General features: G+C 43.6%; 1 protein-coding gene and 1 pseudogene across 3 annotated transcripts in view; both read left to right on the forward strand.

The window, feature by feature from the left end:
* Smg6 (SMG6 nonsense mediated mRNA decay factor) overlaps nt 1–17,488 on the forward strand; it is a 304,470-nt gene that overhangs the window by 72,015 nt on the left and 214,967 nt on the right. For all 3 annotated transcript variants that reach the window (XM_004667845.2, XM_045158342.1, XM_045158343.1), the window contains one exon: nt 651–796. In XM_004667845.2, the coding sequence (XP_004667902.2) occupies nt 651–796 (146 nt within the window). The remainder of the gene's footprint in view (nt 1–650; nt 797–17,488) is intronic.
* LOC123463814 lies at nt 9,085–9,179 on the forward strand (annotated as a pseudogene).

Below are 17,488 nucleotides of genomic sequence, written 5' to 3' on the forward strand. Positions count from 1 at the left end.
TGGCATGCCAGTTCTCTATCTTTCCTCCCCCACTCTAAAAATTAAAAAAAAAAAGAGCTGGTTATGGTGTCACACACCTTTAATCACAGCACTCATGAGGCAGAGGTAGGAGGATCACTGTGAGTTCAAGGCCAGCCTGGGTCTACAGAGTTCTAGGTCTGCCTGGGCTAGAGTGAGACCCTACCTCCATAAAACAACAACAAAGGACTATTAAAAAGAAAAAAATAAAGAATCTTTCCTGGCTTGGTGGCACACACCTTCAATTTTAGCACTTGGGAGGCTGAGGTACAGGATCACTGTGAGTTGGAGGCCAGCCTGAGACTACATAGTAAATTCCAGGTAAGCCTGAACTAGAGTGAGACCCTACCTTAAAAAAAAAAATCCAAAATAATAAACAAATGATTTAAAAATAAAATAGCATGCCAAAACATAATAACTTATAACTGTTTATCTAATATTTGAGTGGCTTTCAACTCCAAACCCTGAACACTTGATTTTTTTTTTCAACCTAGGCAAAAATGTATGGTACCAGGAGATTTATGGAAGTAGCAAAGAAGCTTCATATGCATTAGTTGTCTGCTTGCTGGGTGGGGGGTGGTCTTTGAGTGCTCTTGTGGACATACCTCACTAATGGCTCCCTGTATCTGCAGAATGGAGTCATTCCCTGCAGTGGCTGAAAAAGTCCTCAAGGAGTTCCAGGTGTTGCTGCAACATAGTCCATCTCCTATTGGAAGTACTCGAATGCTGCAGCTAATGACCATCAACATGTTTGCTGTGCATAACTCCCAGTTGAAAGGTAAGGAAGGTCCAGTTCCTCCATCTAGGCAGATCAGTCTCTTTTTTCTATGCTACCTTATCACTGCCCCAAAACACACACACACACACACACACACACACACACACACACACACACACACACTTCCCCACTATTAATTCCCATATCTTTAGTTTCCTTACTGATTTTTATAAGATGCTGTAGTTCTTGGGTGGGATAGAAGTCATGAGTATAGAGATTAATTTGCAAACCCAGAAATGCTGTTGCACATCTGGCTATGCTAAAGGCAGCAGCAAGGCCTCTTGGAAGCAGCAGGCCCAGAACTTCTCCCAAGGGGCAGGCATTGCTGAAATGTTTCATTGCAGAGACCATACGCTTGGCAGGGGTTGGGAATTGCTGTTTCTGGACTCATGTACCCTGTTTGTTCAATATGGAAAAGTCTTAGTTCCCTATGGGAGATCCCTTGTGGGAGCCTGCCAGAGAGTTCAGAACAGAGAATTGATGAGCTTTGGTGACTCAAATTTGAAAACACAGAGACTACCAGGCCCAGAATTAGGCTAGTGTACTGGTGTGCATTTTGACATGCTTTTCTGAATATCCTTTTGGGCTTTTTATTTTTGTTTTTATTTTTGGTGTGGAATGGGACGTGAAAGGGAGAGAAGGGCAGGTTTTAAATTTTTCTGGTGACCAGGTCATATTTGAGGGATGTTTTAGCATCTTTTTTTCTCCATTTCATTTAGGTAAAGATGATGTAGTTTGACTTGATGAAAATAGGTGGGATAGGGTGACATTATTTTGCATTGTTTCTTTGCAGCTTGATGCCAGAGAATGATTTCAGAGGACTGACAGAGAGTGTGTGTCAGATTATTATCTAAAGTGCCAGGAAGTGGGAATCCTCCATGGAGACCGTTGTAAAGCAGATCTCGTGTTTCTGGACACAGTACCACTGGCTCTTTTGTTGTACCTTTTCTCAGAAATTTCTTTCACCCTGAAGTTGATTTATTTCCCTTCTTATTTATATTTGGGATGTATGCTCAACTCAGTGGTGGTGGGGAACTTCTGATGAGTGAGCATGCCACACTTTCCCGGGAAACATAGCTTCTCCTGGGATTTGGAGAGGTCCTTAGCTAGTCTGCCTGGGTTTTCAATCACATCTGAATCCTGGAAATCTTTTTTTCTCTTGGGCTGCCTGCTACAACATTTATAATTCCCAGCAGAAGGCAAGATGCAGAGGCTTAGAAACCCTTTTCAACTTACCTAATTATTCTTCAGATGGTTGTTAAAATGGGGCTTCAAGGTGGTATAGGGTCCTGAGAGGCAGCCCTGGCTTCCAGGAAAGAGGAAATAAAGTTTGTAAAGTGCTGTCCTGTTGAAGTTGTAAAGGCCAAAAGCAGAGGGAGATTCTACTTCCAAGAAGGAAGCTTACTGGTTTCTGGAAATTGGGCCTCCAGGGTTGCTCTGCTATTTATTTTCTTCTCTTCTACCCAAACCACCCACCAATTGGGTGACTGCCTATCACAGAACTGTGTGGCACATTGTTCAGCATCAGATGAATAGGTGTGAATATAAAGGGCCTACAGCACTTGCCTGTGAATCATGTTTTTAGCAGTTCTGTTTCATGGGAAAGAATCCTGGGCCTTCCATAGGACTTATTAGGCCACCAGTGACTCCTTTTCTTTAGCTGTTGTTAAGTAAAGGTTAAGAAAATTTGGGTAAAAGGAAGGTGAGTACAGAGAAAGAAGGAAATACATGGTTCTCCATTTGAGGCCAAGGTATTTTTCTAGGGCTTTTCTGCGGTTGGTTATAAGGAGGATCCTCTATTCTAGAGTGACAAATAAAAGCCTGTGACCCTACTCTTTGAACTGGCTTTGCCCTGGCTCTCACCTCCATGAGGCAAGAAGAGCCTAAGCTGAGGTGGTCACAAGCTCTAAGGGTGGTTCAGGGAAAAACAACCCAGGCCACAGGATATAACACTCAACTAGGACACAGAGCTCTGTGGACATGCTGCCAAGTACCCGGTGTGCAGCTGAGGCGGCTGTCCAGACCCCACTGTGTGGGCTGCCATTGGGAGAGGGGTGAGCAGAGCACTCAGCAGGCCTGGTTGGTGGGAAGATGCACTTTTCCATTTCCCAGCACATGAGTCATCTTCTCTGGGCCCCTGTGCTGTGCTTGCACGGACAGTGGCAAGAAGGGGGTGTTGTGGCTGAGTAGCAGCATCTGTGCTGGGGGTGGAGAGGGAAGGGGGTTGGGGAGAGGGTAAAGATTTAAATCCTTCACTAATCAGCAGCAGTTTGAATCACATTTTTATGAGTAAGGAAGTGATAAATCAGCTCTGCATGTTCAGCCCCCAAGTGGTGTCAGCCGGTGCCCTTCTAAAGGTTTCTCTGTGGGCTAGTCTGCAGGCTGTCAGAGTTGCCACCCAAGCCACAGGTCCCTGGCTGTCTGAAACTAGGAAGCAAGGCCTGATACTGCCTAGCCCTCCCAGGTGCTTGGGGTCTATGGTGATTTGGCAGTTGTTGCAAGCTAAAGAACATCTGGGCCATCATTTTTCTTGCCATTCCCTCTTGGATGTGTCCTTCTGGGTGGGTGTTTGCATATGTCAGTTCCTGTACTCTGTGGAGGAGAGCATTCCAGCCTGAAGCAGAGGTGATCTTGTGGGCCACAAAGCAGTTAGATCCACTCAATCTGTTCCTGATTTTTCCCTATAGATATGGTGTTAAGAATATGATTGGAAGGGATATGATGGAGAGTGGAGTTGCAAAGGGGAAAGTGGGAGGAGGAAGGGAATTACCATGAGTTACTGTCTATAATTATGGAAGTTGTCAATTCATAAATAAATTTTTTTAAAAATATATTTTATTTTTATTTATTCATTTGACAGCAAAAGAGGGAGAGAAGGGGAGACAGAGAGAGAGAGAGAGAATGGGTGCATCAGGGCCTCCAGCCACTGCAAACAAACTCCAGATGCATGCACCCCCTTGTGCATCTGGCTAACATGGGTCCTAGGGAATTGAATGCGAGTCCTTTGGCTTTGTAGGTGAATGCCTTAACTGCTAAGCCATCTCTCCAGCCCATAAATAAATTTTTTAAAAAAGAATATGACTGGAGAACAGAGAAGTCCTTATTTTAAAAGTATATTCTTAGGCTGGAGAGGTGGCTTAGTGGTGAAGGCACTTACCTGCAAACCCTAAGGACTCATGGTTGACTCCCCAGGTCCCACATAAACCAGGTGTGCAAGGTCACACTTGCTCACAAGGTGGCATACATGTCTGGCGTTCGATTACACTGGATGGAGGCCTTGCGTGCCAATTCTCTCCCTTTCTCTTTCAATCTCTTGCATAGAAAGGGGGGCGGGGGCTGGAAAGATGGCTTAGCAGTTAAGGCATTCACCTGCAAAGCCAAAGGATCTCAGTTCCATTTCCCAGGACCCATGTAAGACAGAAGCACAAGGTGGCACATGTATCTGGATTTCTTTTGCAGTGGCTAGAGGCCCTAGCATGCCCATTCTCTATATTTGCCTCTTCATTTATCTTAATAAAAACTAAAAAACAGGCTGGAGAGACTGCTGAGTGGTTAAGGCACTTGCCTGCAAAGCTAAAGGACCTTGGTTTGATTCCTTGGGACCCATGTAAGCCAGATGCACAAGGCAGCGCATGCATCTGAAGTTCATTTACAGTGGCTGGAAGCCCTGGTGTGCCCATTCTCTCTCTCTTTCTCTGCCTCTTTCCCTCTCTCAAATAAGTAAATAAAATTAATATATGTCAAAGAAACTGAAAAAAATCATCAGCATGTTGGGTTTGCCTCAAAAGAAAACAACAACACATATATTCTTTGCTGATATCTCTAATGTTATAATACTGTTATGAATCACTTTGTGTGTGTGTTCAGTGCTACTCTTTTAGTAACTCTCTTCTTCTCTCTGTACTTTCAGTAGCCAGGGGTGACAATCATATGGCTGCTAATATTTCCATGTGCTTTTTCAATTTTCAAAATTACCTTTTAAATCTGCTTTCATTGTGGACCATATATAAGCTTTGGCTGCTGCAGAAGGCAAAATTGAGGGAAAAGCTGAGATGATAGAGAAAATAGCATCTTTCCCTAGGTTAGGATTTTGTTTTCCTTTTGCTTTTCTCCTTTTTTTCTTATTTTTCAGTGCTGGATATCGAACCCAGGACTTTGTACATGCTAGGCTAATGCTCTACCCTTATACTACACCTACAGATCCAGGAATTTTTCTGGAGATAGCCTCATTTATGAGGCAGAGCCTCTGAGATCAAATTCATCCCCCTTCCCACACACCAGGGGAAGTAAGTCAAGTTCTGCCACATCATTTAGCCAACTAAGCTTTCAAGCCTCATCAGGGAGCATAAAACTCCTGGGTTCAGGGCTGATGGTAGGGATAGTTTTGTTTCCTCTATCATGTAAAATCTTACTCCAGAGGGATCCTGATACTTTCTGTTGAGATGAATAGAGACATACATTTGAGGCTAAGACTAGGATGTTTGAGGATCCTGACACAGGTCTGACATTTCTTAGGTACTTTTGTTGGATGTGTGAATGAGGAAGGCCACAGTTTAGGAAAGTTGTGTTCCTTACCTGGCCTGAGTCCAAAGCTGGTGGCTAAATAGGTGGTTCCCAGAATGTCATCACTGTTGGTAATCTCTTTACAGTATTTTGAGCCTGAGCGGAGAAAGGTCCTTTTCCACTAGTTCTAGTATTTACCACTTCAGTAGCCATCTGATTGGCTGATGTGAGGCTAGAGGGTGAACTGTTGATCTAAACCACAAGTACTCTAAGAACTTTAATTTCTTTTTAATTCTGTAATTTAAGGAAATAAGACTAATTTCTTGAAGATGAATAATTGAAGCAATATTTGTAGTAGGGCATCACTAAAACCTCTGCATCTCCCATCTGTGCCCAATTTGCTCCAATCTGGCCTTCCCTTTGTCTCCTCCTCTCTTCTTTAAAAATATGGTTTATAATTTTTGGAATCAAAACCATCTCAGGCACACATTGTTTTATTTTACTGTATTATTGGATTATATTTCCTATAAATCATTGAATGTTACTCATTGGCCACCACTGGAATAACTTCCCTTTTCTAGGCTCTGGCCTTTTCTTTTTCCCCCTCTACCAGTTCATAGAGCATATCTCCATTTCACCCTTGCAGAAAACCCTAGAAACAGCAAAAGAGCGCCCCTGAGACTCTTAATGTGCATTTGCTTTTGTTTCATTTTGTTTTCTTTCTTCTTCTTCTTTTTTTTCCTCCCTTTGGTTTTTTGAAGTAGGGTCTCTCTAGCCCTGGGTGACCTGGAACTCACTCTGTAGTTCCAGGCTGGCCTCAAATTCACAGCAATCCTCCTACCTCAGCCTCCTCAGTGCTGGAATTAAACATGTGTGCTACCACACCCAGCCTGGTTTCTGTTTTTTGAAACAATATTGAGAGAGAATATGAGTGAATGAATGTGAATGGATGCACTAGGGCCTCAAGCAACTGCAATCAAGCTCCAGATGCATGTACCACCTTCTGCATCTAGCTTTTATGTGAGTACTGGGGAATTGAACCTGGGTCCTTTGGCTTTGCAGGCAAGCACCTTAATTGCTAAGCCATCTCTCCAGCCCCATGTATATACTTTTATTATATTTTTTGTAATGTTTTGTTTTTCTGAGGTAGGGTCTCACTCTAGCCCAAGCTGACCTGGAATTCACTATGTAGTCTCAGGGTAGCCTTGAACTCACAGCGATCCTCCTACCTATGCCTCCCCCTCCCCACACCCCAGTACTGGGATTAAAGGCATGTGCCACCACACCTTGCTGGCATATGCTTTTATGATATTATTCTTTCTGAATTGTAAGAGACAGAGGGAGTGCCACATGTGCATCTCAGGAGGGATAGAGACTACAGCTATAGACCTGCACTGACAGCTTTAGCCTGTAGATATAAATGTCTTTATGCCATTGTTATGTATAGGAGTAAACCAGAGTTAAAAGTTTACCATCAGGTCAGGCGTGGTGGTGCACATTTTAATGCCAGTATTTGGGAGGCTGAGGTAGGAGGATTGCTGAGTTCGAGGCCAACCTGAGACTAAAATTCCAGGTCAGCATGGGCTAGAGTGAGATTCTACCTCGAAAAACAACAAATAAACAAAAAAGTTCACCATTAGAATTTGTCTTCCCTCCCTAGAAATCTTAAGAAAATCTGTTTGCTCCCTTGCATAGAGTCATTTCAGAGTGTCTGACTCAAGCAAAATATATGAAGTGCTCAATCTGCTTACAGAACACTAAGAAGTCTACCTTTCATTAGTGTTTAGGCTTGAGTTTAGGTGTGTGAATTGCCCCTCATTCCTCCTTCTGTTTCCCTGATGGTTGAAGTCTTTGGGCACTTTCTGCATAAGGTTTTCAGGACTCCTCAAGTTAGATTAAATTAACAGAGGAGAAAGGACTAGTGGTGTCAACAAATTTTGTGAGAAGTACATGGGACCTGGAAAGGCAGGCCAGAATAGGCTGCATCAGTAAGTTTTGTCCCCTGTACCTGTGAGGGACAGGACCATCAACAGGCTGCTTAGCCAAACTTCCTCCTCCTCCTCTTCTTCCTCCTCCTCCTCCTCTTCTGTTTTTTTGGGGGGAGGGATCATTTCCAACTCATCTTGATCAGTCTGCCATGAGTGCTGCTTCCTCCTAAATGAGCATCCTTTTGGAAGCCTTGCTTTTCCTCCTGCAGGCTGGCAGAGGACAGTGGAGCAGCCTACACACAAAACTATCGTTTGTGCATGGCTAAAGACCACAGTGATCTTATAGCATCCTGGGCATTTCACGTCCATGAAGTAGGAATTGGGGCTCTGCGCCAGGCACTTCTTGTGTTTCTTCTTCTCTTCTGGAGAGGGGTAAAGGAGATCCTTGGCTAGAGACATGTTCTCGCAGAGAGGTTGTCACCATCGGAAAGGCTTCTTTTTTGGAGGGTGGTTCGAGGTAGGCTCTCGTGCTATCTCAGGCTGACCTGCAATTCACTATGTAGTCTCAGACTGGCCTCGAACTCTCAACAATCCTCCTACCTCTACCTCCCAAGTGCTGGGATTAAAGGTGTGTACCACCGTGCCCAGCCAAACTTCTTTCCTCAATATTCTAGGGACACATCTTTCTTTCCAACTCTGAATTTCAGGGTCTTTCTTATTTTTAGGATGACTCTACTACTTTAGGCTGAGAATAGAGAAGTGGTGGTAAAAAGTTAGAGAAATGAAAACAGTCAGTCTTTCTAATGAAACTCTTAGCATATTGGTTGAAGAAATGATTTTTGTTTTCCTGAAGACAGCAATGTGGTTTGGTATCCTTGACTAGTTTGAAGTGGAGTACAGAGGTGCCATATCCCATTGTAGCCCAGTAATTATGTTGAGTCGTATATTTAATTTTTGTTGCTTTTGTGTATATGTGTGTGTGTGCAAGCTTGTGTCATGGTGCACACATGGATGTCAGAGGAAACTTCCAGGTGTCATTCCTTGCTTTTCACCTTGTTGGAGACAGAATCTTTCTTGTTTTCACCTGTGAAGAAGAATAGCTTTGAGACTCTCTTGACTTTGTCTTTCATTGCTGTAGGTGCCTTTGGGATTAGAGACAAGTGTGCTACTTGTGTTCAGCTTTTGTGTGGGTTCTGTGTGTCTGAACTCCAGTGGTCAGGCTTTTATAGCGAGCACTTCTAAGCACTGAACCATCTCCCCAGTACCCTGTTGCCATTTTATTGCTTTTCAATTTGATATTTTCCTCTGTGTGAATGAACTACTTATGAAGTAGGAATACTGTTTGGGAGAGTTTTGGCAGTAGGACTTCCAGAGCTACATTTTTCCAAGCTTTTTTTTGGGGGGGGGGGTTTCGAGGTAAGGTCTCACTCTAGCCCAGGCTGACCTGGAATTCACTATGGAGTCTCAGGGTGGCCTCAAACTCACGGTGATCCTCCTACCTCTACCTCCTGAGTGCTGGGATTAAAGGCGTGCGCCGCCACACCCGGCTTTCCAAGCTTTTTATTTTTTAAACTTTAGAAAATATTTTTATTTATTTGCAAGGAGAGTGTGTGTGTGAATGAGTGCACCAGGGTATCTAGTCACTGCAAGAACTAAAGTGTAGTACTTGTCTGTGATCCTAACATGCCTATGGTAATGGAAGGTGGAGCCAGGAGAATTGGAAGCTCTAGGGTCAGCTAGACTGAGACACTGTCTCATGGAAGAGGGAAGAAGAGCACAAGCACCTCAGGGTTATCCTCTGGCTTCCCCATGTGTGCCATTACACATGCCCCCATACACACATAAATAAACAAATGTTTGCTTTGGCAGCACATGTACTCAAATTGGAACAATACAGAGAAGATTAGCATGGTACATGCAGAAAGTGGACTGGAGAGATTGCCTGCATAGCCTAATGACCTGGGTTCAATTCCCCAGTACCCAGGTAAAGCACAAAATGGCACATGCATCTGAAGTTCATTTGCAGCTCCTAGAGGCCCTGGCATGCCCATTCTCTTTTTGTCATTCTCTCTTCTCCCTCCCTCCCCACCCCCCAGCTTACAAATAAATTTTAAAAAGGATCGAGCCTGGGAGATGGCTCAGCAGTTAAGGGCACTTGCTTGCAAAGTCTGATGGTCTAGGTTCAATTCCCCAGTGCCTACATAATGCCAGATGCACAGAGTGGCACATGCATCTGGAGACCCTGGCATGCCCATTCCCCCCCAACTACTCTCAAGTAAATTTTTTTCTGTTGTTTTTTGTTTGTTTGTTTGTTTGTTTTTTGAGATAGAGTCTCACTCTAGCCCAGGCTGACCTGGAATTCACTATGTAGTCTCAGGGTGGTCTTGAACTCACGGTGATCCTCCTACCTCTGCCTCTCAAGTGCTGGGATTAAAGATGTGTGCCACCACAACCGGCCTCAAGTAAGTTTCTTTTTTTAAAAGAAAAATGAAAAAAGAAAGGAACTTTTGCTCTAATGAGTAACATTCTAAGTGTCTATCTTGGACGCAGAGGGTGGGCTGGACCTAAGTATAGGCCAGGTATGTACTCTCTCTGGAAGACATAAGAATAAAATTATAGTTTTTCCTGTTTGTTTGGTTTTGGATTTAGTTTTCTTTAATGTAATTTATTTTAATTTTTTAAATTTTTATTTAGTTATTAGAGTCAGAGAGAGCAAAAGAATGGGCACGCCAGGGTTTCCAGCCTTGCAAACAAACACCAGACATGTGCACCCCCTTGTGCATCTGGCTAACATGGGTCCTGGGGAACTAAACCTGGGTCCTTTGGCTTTTGCAGGCAAGTGCCTTAACCACTAAGCCATCCCTCTAGCCCTGGTTTTATTTTATTTTTTTTTCGAGGTAGGGTCTCACTCTAGCCCAGGCTGACCTGGAATTCACTATGGTGTCTCAGGGTGGCCTCGAACTCACAGCGATCCTCCTACCTCTGCCTCCCAAGTGCTGGGATTAAAGGCGTGTGCCACCACGCCCAGCTGGTTTTAATTTTTTATGGCTGGATCTCAATGTAACCCAACCTGTCCTGGAACTCACTCTGTAGTACAGGTTGTCCTCTAATTCACAATCTTCCTACCTTAGCCTCTGGAGTGTTAGGATTAAAGTTGTAAACTGCCATCCCTAGCAGAAATTGGAGTTTTTAAAGGTTGTGACCTGGGAATCAAACCCTGGCCTGCAGGCTGTGCAAGCAAGTGCCTTTAACTGCTGAGCCAGCTCTCCAGCCCCTGTTGCTTTTCAGAAAAAAATCTTTATATGTAATTTAGAAAAGAGACTGCTTTTGGGAGGGCTGAGGAAAGGTGGATATATCATTTGTACAGAAAACAATATGAGCCAGGCATGGTGGTGCACACCTTTAGTCCCAGCACTTAGGACACAGAGTTGGAGGATCACTCTGAGTTCGGGGCCAGCCTGGGACTACAGAGTGAATGCCAGGTCAGCCTGGGTTAGAGTGAGACCCTGCCTGGAAAAAGACAAAAAGATAACAAAACCAAAAAGAAAGAAAGAAGAAATATAAAACATTTTTTCTCTCTTTTTAAAAAAAATTTTTGAAGCTGGGGGCTGGAGAGATGGCCTAGCGGTTAAGCGCTTGCCTGTGAAGCCTAAGGACCCCGGTTCGAGGCTCAGTTCCCCAGGTCCCACGTTAGCCAGATGCACAAGGGGGCGCACGCGTCTGGAGTTCGTTTGCAGAGGCTGGAAGCCCTGGCGCGCCCATTCTCTCTCTCTCCCTCTATCTGTCTTTCTCTCTGTGCCTGTCGCTCTCAAATAAGTAAATAAATAAATAAAACTTTAAAAAAATATATTTAAAAAAAATTTTTTTTGAAGCCGGGTGTGGTGGTGCACGCCTTTAATCCCAGCATTCGGGAGGCAGAGGTAGGAGGATTGCCATGAGTTCGAGGCCACCCTGAGACTCCATAGTGAATTCCAGGTCAGCCTGGGCTAGAGTGAGACCCTACCTCGAAAAATCAAAAAAAAAATTTTTTTGTTTATTTTTATTTATTTATTTGAAAGCGACAGAGAGAGAAAAAGATAGAATGAACACGCCAGGGTCTCCAGCCACTGCAAACTCCAGATGTGTGTGACCCCTTGTTCATCGGGCTAACATGGGTCCTGGGGAATTGAGGCCTCAAACCGGGGTCCTCAGGCTTCACAGGCAAGCGCTAACCGCTAAGCCATCTCTCCAGCCCTCTCTCTCTCTCTTTTAAAAGTTTATTTCTTTATTTGAGAGAGAGCAAAAGAGGCAGAGAGAGGAGGTGTATGTGTGAGAATGGGCACACCAAGGCCTCTAGCTATTGCAAATGAACTCTAGACCCATGTGGCTTTATGTGAGTACTGGAGAATCGAACTGGGGTCCTTAAGGCTTCACAGACAAGTACCTTTACCACTGAGCCATCTCTTCAGCCCCTAAAAATATTTTTTTGAGATAGGGTCTCATTTCTAGCCCAGGCTGACTTGGAATTCACTATGTAGTCTCAGGCTGACCTCAAACTCACAGCTATCCTCCTACCTTTGCCTCCCAAGTGGATTAAAGGTGCCACCTCGCCTGGCTCCTAAAATTTTTTTAAATTATTTTTTTAATTTATTTATTTTGTTTTTGAGGTAGGGCTTCCCTCTAGCCCAGGCTGACCAGGAATTCACTCTGTAGTCCCAAGGTAGCCTCAAACTCACGGCACTTCTCCTACCCCTGCCTCCCAAGTGCTGGGATTAAAGGTGAGCACCACCATACCTAGCTACTTTTTCTTTTGGTTTAAATTTTTATTTAGTTATTTGCAAGCACATACAGAGAGAAGAGAGTGACAGAATGGGTGGGCCTCTAGCTGCTGCAAATGAACACCAGATGGATGTGCCACTTTATGCATCTGGCTATACATGGGTACTGGGGATATCAAACCCAGGGTTGCTGGGTTCTGCAGGCAGGTGCCTTAACTACTGAGCCATCCATCCAGTGCTACTAAATTTTTTAAATACTTTTTATTTATTTGAAAGAGAGAAAGATAGATATAGAGTGGGCACATCAGGGTTCTCCTGCCAGTGCAAGCAAACTCCAGACTTATGTCCTACTTTGTGTATCTGGCTTTACAAGGGTACTGGGGAATCAAACCTAGGCAGTCAGGCTTTGCAAGCAAGTGCCTTTAATTGCTGAGCCATCTCTCCTGTCCTCATCTTTATTTTTGGCAGTGTTAGGGATTCAACCCAAGGCCTTGTTACATTCTAGCTTCCTAGGCAAGAGCTGTACCATTGGGCCATATTCCCTGGTTTGTCTTTATGATATTATCATCAAAATAGCTTTTTTTTTTTTTTCTTTTCCTTTTTGAGGTAGAGTCCCACTGTAGCCCAGGCTGACCTGGAACTCACTCTGTAGTTCCAGGCTGGCCTCCAGCTCACAGTGATCATTCTACTTCTGCTTCTCAAGTGCTGGAACTAAAGACATGGATTATCTATGTATTTGAAAGAGAGAATGGGTGCACCAGGACCTCTACCTACTGCAAACAAAGTCTAGATGCATGTGCCACCTTGTGCATCTGGCTTTGTGTGGATACTGGGGAATGAAACCCAGGTCATTAAACTTTGCAGGCAAGCACCTTACTGCTGAGCCATCTCTTTTGACTTTTTAAAAAACTTTTTTTTTTTTTTTTTTGAGTTAAGGTCTCACTCTAGCCCGGGCTGACATGGAACTCACTCTGTAATACCAGGCTGCTCTCAAACTTAAAGTAATCCTCCTACCTCTGCCTCCCAAGTGCTGGGATTAAAGTGTGCACCCCCCCCCCACCACTCCTGGCTGTATTTTGACTTTTTAAAATATTTTTATTTATTTGTAAACCGAGAGAGATAGAAGAGAGACAGAGAGAGAATGGACACGCCAGGGCCTCAAGCTGTTGTAAATGAACTCCAGATGCATGCATCACTTTATGTATCTGGCTTTATGTGGGTACTGGGGAATGAAACCCAGGTTGTTAGGCTTTGTTAGCAATGTGCCATCTCTCCAGCTCTGTATTTTGACTTTTTAAAAAATATTTTTACTTATCTGAGAGAGAGAGAGAATTAGAAGCACCAAGGCTTCTACATGGGTACTAGGGAATAGAACACAAGCCATCAGGCGTTACCAGAAAGTGCCTTTAACATCTTAGCCAGCTTCCCAACTCTAGTTTGACTTTCTCTAAGGCTTTTTGTTCCCTGTGCCTATCTGTGAGCTTGTCTTTTTTTTATGTCTTTGAAATATATTAATCATGGTTATTTTCAAGACTACAGTCTGAAGCAGTGTGCTTTACAAGTAGACTTGTAGGAATCTGGTTTCATGGACAATTTCAGCTTCCTCTTATGGTGGCCATACCTGCAAAACTTTGTAAACCAAAGTTCAAGTTCATCAAGTGGCAAATTTTTTTAAAGGTAAAGGCTAGCTATATTGCCACACTTCCCTTTACCCAACCCTTCACTGACAGGTTCCATCTTATTGTGCTAGTTTATTAATGCCCAGACTTGCCTCAAACTCATGGTAGTCCTTCTACCTCAGCCTCATGATTGCTGGGATCACAACATGAGCCACCATGCCTGTCTGTTTTACTTTTTACCATTAGATTCAAGCTTTTGTTTCCTCAGCTCTACTTGTGAGCACTGTGACTGGAGCATCAGTATCGAGAGGCCAAGGTCATATATTTTCCTCTGCAAAAATTAGCTCCTTTCCTAGCTACTGCCCATTTATAACCTTATCTTGAGGTAGATGGTATCATCAGACTCCCATTTTACAGTTCTTTCCAAAAGTGTTTAATGTATAGGATACTTGCTCACATAGCTAATTAGTGAGGGGGGGTGGGAGGCTTAAGAAATTAATGTGAGGAGAAACCTGAAACTCAAGTGATACCACTTACTGCCAGAAGAATGTGAGCTAATGATCTGGAAAAGAGTTTTCTCTTGTTTCAGCCATATTCCGTTACATATCTGGTGAACTCTGTTGGCCCATAAAACTTTTTCTATTACTCAGGGTACTCCATGCCCTTTGTTCTTGGCTGCTGTGGTTCTTAGAGCTGTTTGGGTGCTTACATGTCTGTTTCCTTCTCAGAAGGCAGACTGTCATATATTTGGGGATGTATTTATAGTAATTGGAGCTTTCTAGCTTGGTTAGGCCTTCTCCTCAGATATAGTACTCCCATTTTGAAGCTTATGTTCAGAAAATGCCTGTGTGATTCCTTACCCCAAGTGCCAACAACAGATGCAGCAATTGACACGCTGCAGGGAATTTCCAACTGGCGGGCAGCTTTGTGAAATCCAAACACGTGCTGTTCACACTTTGGCTTCTGAGACAAGGATCAGTGGTTGAAAGAGAGAAGGGGCTGGCAAGGGACTGGAGGGAGAAAGATCTAGTAATGCCTGCCCAAAGCTGAAGGCTGTGTCAGCATTTTCTTCTCTTCTCCAGCTGGCGATCATAGGGTAGAGTAAATCACCGTAGAGTGATTATGAGCTGAACCCACTGGGGACTTCTGTGAGGCACATCTGTGATGTCACCCTGTTATCACTGTCTATTCTGCATAACCTCTTTTCACCTCTCCCCTAAGAAAGGGTGATGCCCAGAATTAGTGTCAGGGCATTGAGCACTGGGAAATGTTTGGTGATCCTTGCTTGTGAGATGCCTGCTAAGAATATACTCTCGGGTCAAATAAATAAATAATAGTAAACATTTAAAAAAAAAAAAGGCTGGAGGGATGGCTTAGCAGTTAAGGCATTTGCCTGCAAAGCCAAAGGACCCAGGTTCGATCCCCCAGGACCCATGTTAGCCAGATGCACAAGGGGGCACATGCGTCTGGAGTTTGTTTCCAGTGGCTGGAGACCCTGGTGCATCCATTCTCTCTCTCTCCCTCTTTCTCTGTCAAGTAAATAAATAATAATAAACATTAAAAAAAAAAAAAAGAATACACTCTCGAGCCATTGCCACATCCTTCAGGATGCCTCAGTGGAAGAGAGAAACCCTCTTTGCAAACATGGTCTGAATACCCAATGTGGTTAAAGCTTATTTTTTATTTTTATTTTTATTTTTGTTTTATTTTATTTATTTATTTTTTTTTTTCGAGGTAGAGTCTCACTCTGGCCCAGGCTACCTTGAACTCATGATGATCCTTCTACCTCTGTCTCCAGAGTGCCACAACGCCCTGCTTAAAGCTATTTTTAAAATATTTTTAAGAGGGAAGGAGGGGGGAGAGAGGAAAAAGTGAGTGAGTATGCCAGGGCCTCCTACCATTGGAAATGAACTCCAGAGCCATGTACCACTTTGTACATCTGCTTGTTTTAAAAGGGTACTGGGGAATTGAACCCAGGCCTTCAGGTTTTGCAAGCAAGAGCCTGAGCCTTTAACCACTAAGTCATCTCTCTAGTTCTCAAACTTAACTTTTTAAAATATTTTATTTACTTATTTCAGAGGGAGAAGGAGAAAGAGAGAGAGAATGGGCATGCCTGGGCTTCCAGCCCTGCAAATGAATTTCAGATGCATGTGCCACCTTATATATCTGGCTTATGTGGGGTCTGGGGAATTGAACCTGAGTCCTTTGGCTTTGCAGGCAAGTGCTTTAACCACTAAGCCATCTCTCCAGCCCCCAAAACTTATTTTTTATTTTTATTTGAGAGAGAAGAAAGAGAGGGAAGGAGGCAGAGAATGGGTGCACCAGGACCTCCAGCCATTGCATATGACCTCCAGAGGTCACCATGTGCATCTGGCTTATGTGGGTCCTGAGGAATTGAACCTGGGTGCTTAGGTTTCACAAACAACTGCTAAGTAATCTCTCCAGTCCCAAAACTTATTTTTAATTGGAGAGGAAAAGTCTAGGAAATTATGAAACTCTTAAATGATCTCTTACTGCTCTGCCTTCACTTTCCTTTCTAAATACACATTCCTCCTCCTGTAAAGCCATGATTCTTTTTTTTTTTTTTTTCCGAGGTAGGGTCTCACTCTAGCCCAGGCTGACCTGGAATTCACTCAGTAGTCTCAGGGTGGTCTCAAACTCGCGGCAGTCCTCCTACCTCTGCCTCCCAGTGTTGGGATTAAAGGTGTGCGCCACCACACCCGGCTTCCATGATTCTTTTTAAAACAGATCAAGTCACTTAAAAGTTCCACTGTCTTGCAAGGCGTGGTGGTGCACACCTTTAATCCCAACACTGGGAGGCAGAGGTAGGAGGATCACCATGAGTTGGAGGACACCCTGAGACTACAGAGTGAATTCCAAGTCAGCCTGGGCTAGAGTGAGACCCTACCTCAAAAAACAACAAAAAAAAAAAGTTCCACTGTCTTCCCGTTGCACTCACTGTAAAAACCACAGCATTTACGAGGCCTTCCTATGTGTGGACTTCTCTTCCTTTCCCCTGGTACATCTTTGATCTCATTCATTGCTTGTGTCCCCTGGTTTACTTATTATTCTGCTTCAGCCACACTGGCCTCTGCAGGCCTTCTGTTGAGTTGACTCTTCTATCTTTAGGCTTTTTTTTTTTTTTTCTGTTTTCTTTTCTTGCATGTGTGTAGTATGTATATATATGTGGTGTAAGTAGTGGTTACACATGTAAAAAGAGGTCAGAGGAGAGTATTGTGTGTCTCCTTCCATAACTCACCCACCTATATTCCTTTAGATGGAGTCTCTTGCTGATTCCAGAGCTTATCTTTTATTTTTACTTTTGTTATTTTCAAGGTAAGGTTTTGCTCTACTTCAGGCTGGCCTCTAACTCAATAGCAATACTTCTACCTCAGCCTCCTGAGTGTTGGGATTAAAGGTATGTGCCACCACACCCAACTTGCTTATTTATTTATTACATATTTTATATAATAATAATTATTATTGTTATATTAGTGAATCCCACAATTCTCTGGTCTCTACTCCCCATAGGTCTGGGGTTATAGACATTTGTGGCCACACCCAACTGTTTACATGGGCATCTAAGTGGTCAAACTGGTGTTCCAGGCCCTCATGCTTACACAGAAAGCACATGTAACTGCTGGCCCATCTCTCCAGCCCATAGCTAGGGCTTTTGCATTAATTGCTTTCCCTGCTTGAAATGTTGTATGTCTTGCTGTCTGCACGATGAACTCACCTCTGCTTAATGTTACCTCTGTGAGGACTGCCCCAGCTGCTCCTGTCTAACACTGCTGTACTGTGCTCCCGCCCTGTACTCCTGATCTTCCTATCCTGCTCATTCATTCCCAAGAACTCAGTAATTTATGAGTTACTGTGTATATGTTT

Source organism: Jaculus jaculus, chromosome 9 (assembly GCF_020740685.1).
Source record: "Jaculus jaculus isolate mJacJac1 chromosome 9, mJacJac1.mat.Y.cur, whole genome shotgun sequence".
NCBI lineage: Eukaryota > Metazoa > Chordata > Mammalia > Rodentia > Dipodidae > Jaculus > Jaculus jaculus.